Below are 5,441 nucleotides of genomic sequence, written 5' to 3'. Positions count from 1 at the left end.
TAAGAATACTTAAGTGTTGTTTGGTGATTGTATCCTCGTATTCGTTTATAGACGCTAGTAACGGAGACTATCAAGAGGAAGAGGTCTTCTACCAAGAGGAAGAGCAAGAAAACTTTGATCACATCACCAATCAAGGCAAGCTATTACCAATGCAAGCTAGACTAATGCAAACTATTTTGGTTGCAAGTTTATATTCTTGCAAAGTGCAAAGCTCTACAAGAGCAAGGCACCATTACTTTTACTTTATGAACCTATCCCAAGTTTTTACTTTACAAGCTTTACTTGATTTTATTTATCAAAGTTACTTTTTGGTTTATGATTCACTTTGTTTAGTTATAGAGTAGTACAAGATCATCACACTTAGCTTAGCAAGCTCCAAGATACTTAGCACCCCTCATAACTAGATGCTAGTGCTCAATATTAAAAGTGACTACTCTATTTGGGAACTTGTGAATTGAAATGACTTTGAAAACCTTGGAATGATGAGTCATTCTATTGAGAGATTTTGAAGGTGAATATGACTGGTGAATGACTTGGTGAATTTTACCAAAACTGATGGTTGGATTCGGATGCGATACCATTCCAATTTTACAAGTACACCCACAATACCTGAATCTGGGTAAGGCTTAGCTGGAAACTTATGTATTTTAGTATGGGTTCCCTCTGAACAAGCGTCATGGGGGTTATGCCGAGGCTTCCTCCATTGAATGTGAAATGACGTGATATGAGGTGAATGTCCTACCCAAGCCCTGTGCAGTTCCTGGGTTGACGGTTTGTTTTCACCGGGAGGCCAAGCTCATGGGGAGAGGTGCCTATACTAGAGTATGTAAATGAAAGGTTAGGATTGGTAGTTCGCGTACTGCGTACGATAAATCAGGGCCAGTTAACCCTGACGAACTATTGCAATTGTTGTGGCACAAGTGTACAACCTCTGCAGAGTTTAACCTATTCGAATAGCCGCGTCCGCGGTTATGGACAGTTGGAAAGGCCATACTGTTCCGTCATCAGAACTTTTCTAAAAATATGAATGGTGACTTGTGATTTGAATTGAAAGGTGACTTTGACTTTGAATCACAACTGAGTTGTGGGAATGCCACTAATGTTCCCACTTGAGAGTAGCAAATGAAGAAGTTTTGAATATTAAAAGTGCTTATGAAATAAAACTGGCTTTCTGCAAATGAAACTAGAGCTTAGAACCCCCTTACTAAAATTGATAGTATTTACCTTAGTATTAGTTTGCGAGTACTTTAAAGTACTCATGGCTGTGTCCCTGGCTATTCAAATGGCCAGACTATGAAGACGAGTACCAGAACCCGGAAGAAGGACAGCAGGACGTCTACGACAACTAGGATCACTCCTGACGTCAACAGTTACCTGTGGAATAGATGGACTACTACTACGCTATTTCGCTTCCGCTATGTGTTATGTAATGGATCAATAGAACTTCTATTATTGTAATGAGACTGGATCATGTGATCCTTTATTTGTAAGACGATTATGTGTTGTAATGAATGATGTGTTGTGATATCAATCTATTATGTCTCGCAAAAACAATATTCCTGGGATTGCGAGGAATGGCATAATAGGCATCTGGACTTAAAAATCCGGTTGTTGACAACCAAGCAGGTTGAGGTAGAAGGAGTGGAGAGCCACGGCTTTGGCCTCATGCGTGGCGACCGTCACACCGGCGACGTCCAGGACGCGGATGATGTTGCGTCGGAGGCGTTGGGAGGCCCGCGCGTGGAAGAACTTGGAGTTCTCGTCGCCCTCCACAATGGCGTGGAACTTCCCCCGCTGTTTCCAGTACGCGGCACGAGCGAGAACCAGCCGCTCCAAGGTAGTCCTGCAGGAGACACGATGCCGGAGCTCATCGGAGGAGAGAGGGCGGGTCTCCTCGAAAAGGTCCAGAAGGTCAATCAAGAACACACAATTATTCTCAAACTTGGGATTAAAGCGGTGGGAGCGTTTCCAGACCTTGGCAGCGGAGCGGAAGGACTTCAGGCGGGCCGCAAGATCCCCAGCCGCATCAGCACGCGCAGCAGGAGAGTGCCAAGCAGGGAGGGTAGTTTGGAGGAAGAGAGGATCCTTGAGCCAGGCGTTTTCGAAACGAAAACAGCGCGTTCGAGGGATGGAGGTGGAGGCCGTGACCATGAGGGGGAAATGATCCGAGGTTGGGCGCGGGAGGGAGGAGAGAGAGGAATTGGGGAGAGCCAAGTTCCAGGCATGGTTGAAAAGGGCGCGATCGAGGCGGGCCAGGACGGGCGTGTCGCATTTGTTGGACCAAGTATATAACCGGTCCGACAGGAGGAGCTCGAAAAGGGCTAACTTGCGGATAGTGTCGTTGAAGGAGGAGGCCAAGGAGACGTCAAAGTTAGCGTTATTTTTGTCCGAGGGATCACCCAGGAGATTGAAGTCGCCGATGATCAACCAGGGGATGGGGAAGAGAGGGCCAAGGCTCTCGAACTCGTCAAGGAAATCTGGTGACGGGGCGTGGTTTGCGGGCGCGTAGACATTGGTAACGGCCAAAACGAGGTCATAGAGGGAAGATTGGAGCGTCAGAGTGAGCGAAAAACGGCAGCGGTGAGCAGAAACTAGGGAGTAGAGGCCAGCGTCCCAAGCCGTGAGAATGCCACCAGAGCTCCCGATGGCATCGACGGTTTCGAAGCAGGAGAGATTGGAAGGGAGGAAACTAGAGAGGACGAAGCGGTCGACGGCGGCCAGCTTGGTCTCTTGAACGCAGATGATGGAGGGGTTTGCGGAGGAGATCGAGTCACGGACCACGGGGCGTTTCTTAAGACAGCCCAGCCCCTGTGTGTTCCAGGATTCGATGGTAATATCACGGAAGGCACTAATCATTGAAACGATGAACACCAACAGGGCCACAGGGATTACAAGGGGAAGAACACAGCGACACACACGCACACACGCCAAGACTACACGGATCGAGAGGACACAACAAAGGGAGGGATAAACATGACGCGGACAGATTGATTCCGACGCCGTGGCACACACAGGGAGAACTACACATCGTCACCGGCAGGCACCGACGTGGCAGAGGCGTAGATGGAGGCCGCGAGCGCAGCAACGGCGCGCTTGCAGAGGGGCTTGGCGTGCGCGGCAAGGGCACTGTGCTTGTGCACCTGCTTTTGCAGAGCCGCGGTGCCGCTCCCCAGCGCGTCTTTCAGGCCGCGCAGCTTCATGGCACGGGCTTCGACGGGCTCGTAGTGCGGGGGCTCTTTAAGAGCCAGACGGGAGCTCCTTTTGACTTGAGGAGGAGGAGGAACGGCCGCAGCGCCACCTGCGTTGGTCAAAGCAGGAGCGTCGGAGTCGGAGTCCAGCTCCGTGATCACCACGCCACGGCGTCTGGTGACGGCGAGGGGTGGGCCAGAGCGAAGCGAGTCGGCGCCTTCTTCCGAGCCCACCACAGAGCACCAGGTGATGGTTAGGGAAGCCGAGGAGGATGAGGACCGGGGCGGCGAGGGCAGGGAGCCACCTGGCGAGCTGGCCACGCTGTCCAGCATGGCGAGGAGAGCAGCATGGCTGTCAAGGGCATCGTCACGATCGCCCCCACCACGCTCACCACGCGACTCGTTGTCCGCATGAGGAGCAGGGGGAGCTGCGCCGGAACAAGCGGCAGCCCGCCGTGGCGATGGTGGAAAAGGGGCAGCGGGGGCGTGCGGAAGAAAGGCACGTACTCCCCGTCGCTGTCGTAATAGTCCTGCAGCCGCCAGACACGGATCTTGCGGATAGTGATCAGACGCGAGCCCCAGGGTTTGCGGGAGAGGAGCACCTCGTTTGGGACGAAACGCTCGTGTTTGAGGCGAACAACGGCGCGCACAACCGCGCAGTCCGTGCCGGAGAGGGAGGCCGCATCCACCTCCAGGGTTTCTCCAAAGGAGCTGAAGAAGGCGGCGACGCCGAGGTTGCTTAGGTGCTCGACCGGCTCGCGTCGGGCCAGGACGAGCGCCACCCACGGCATGTCGCACGGGATGCGATCAGCCTCTTCCTCGCGCACGAGGTGAAAGGTGGCGCCGTCCAGGTGAAACGACTGGTGGAGCATGGCTAACTCACGGTCCTCTTCCGACAGAAACCGCGCGTAGAGGTCGCCGATCGACGAGCCCACGCTGGTGACGTGCAGACCTGGGATCTCGGTGAAGATGGCCTCCGCGAAAGCACTCGAGGGAGAGGTGAAAGGAGGGAGCGCGTCGATGAACACGACCGCCATGCGGCGCGTGGCCTCCATGTCCCCGGGCAGCATGAAAACTTCAGCAGGGGGCTCGAAAGCGAAGTCGTCCGACTCGACCTCTTCCTCGTCGTCAGCAACGGGCCCAGGGTCGGGGAGACCGCTGCGAGGCGGCTCCACCATGGGGATAACCGTCTCGACCGCCGGAGCCGCGATTTGGCGCGAGGACTCGCCAACCTCAAAGAGGGGGCCAGCGCGCCTTGCTGGAGACGACGAATGCGCGCGGCGGCCACCAACAGAGAAGGGGAGTGGCGTGGGGAGGGCCGAGGGGTAAGGCGTGGCCGGGCGACGCGGCGCGGCCGGCGGCGGCGGAGTGGTGACGGTAGGCACAAAGGTGGGCTGCGGGAACGGCATCGTGCACTCGCGGAGCCGGTGGCCCGATCGGCCACAACCGCAGCTGCGGATATGTGGTGACCCGGCATACCACTGCATGGTGTAGTATGCAAGTCTGATATAACACCAATGAAACACCGTTCCACTAGTATTATATCGCTCAGAGTGGTACAACAGAAACATATATATGCGGGTCCAAGGCATGTCTATAGAATTACATACAGACTCTATTACATAAGATCATCACAGCCTCCTACTTTACAATGAGGTAATTCTGCAAATAAACTTCAGAAGAACGACTCGTAGTCTAATCCTATCACGAACTCTATTTGTAGAGTATTTGACTAGCTATAGAGGCTATGAATAGATTCTAGCTAAGTAGGAGCTAGGTTTAGGAAGCTAGTTCCATTCTATGGCTAAACTAGGTTTTCTCCTTGTTGGATGTGGTATCTGACTCCTTTGACAGGGTCCTGTCTCTAGAAGTAGTTGTTGACTCCTCGGCCTTCGAGTTGCACTGTAGATCCTCCTTCGATGCCTCCATATCTAAGCAGGGGATTTAAGAGTGGGATGAGTACGAGCGTACTCAACAAGTTCATTATAGGAAAGAGGTGTTTGATGCACTAGCTACAGCATTAGACCAGAAAGTCTAATACCAATGCAGGTTTTCATAACCATTTCTTCAAAAGGTTGCTTTTATTCAGAAGAACTATGTCCGTCAGCCTTCACCGGTTTACTAGAACTTCATGGAGCTCCTTTTCGGCCGCGTTCGTAGTTCCATATCCCGGAATAGGGAGTGACAGGTCACGGTTCTTTACACTCTGCAGAGGTGTGTTGCTTTACCCACAAGAGATCTTAACCTTGGTGC

The 5,441-nt window shown here is 52.8% G+C and overlaps 1 protein-coding gene across 1 annotated transcript; it reads right to left on the bottom strand.

The window, feature by feature from the left end:
* Positions 1 to 1,596: 1,596 nt before the first annotated feature.
* Positions 1,597 to 2,856, bottom strand: LOC139832645 (uncharacterized). Its single transcript, XM_071822453.1, has one exon. The coding sequence runs from the start codon at positions 2,854 to 2,856 to the stop codon at positions 1,597 to 1,599; it is 1,260 nt and encodes a 419-aa protein (XP_071678554.1).
* Between the last annotated feature and the right edge of the window lie 2,585 nt (positions 2,857 to 5,441).

The sequence above is a fragment of the Lolium perenne genome, chromosome 6 (genome assembly GCF_019359855.2).
Source record: "Lolium perenne isolate Kyuss_39 chromosome 6, Kyuss_2.0, whole genome shotgun sequence".
Classification (NCBI taxonomy): Eukaryota; Viridiplantae; Streptophyta; class Magnoliopsida; order Poales; family Poaceae; genus Lolium; species Lolium perenne.
Note: the sequence above shows the minus strand (reverse complement) of the source record. Positions and strands in the feature narration are given on the sequence as shown.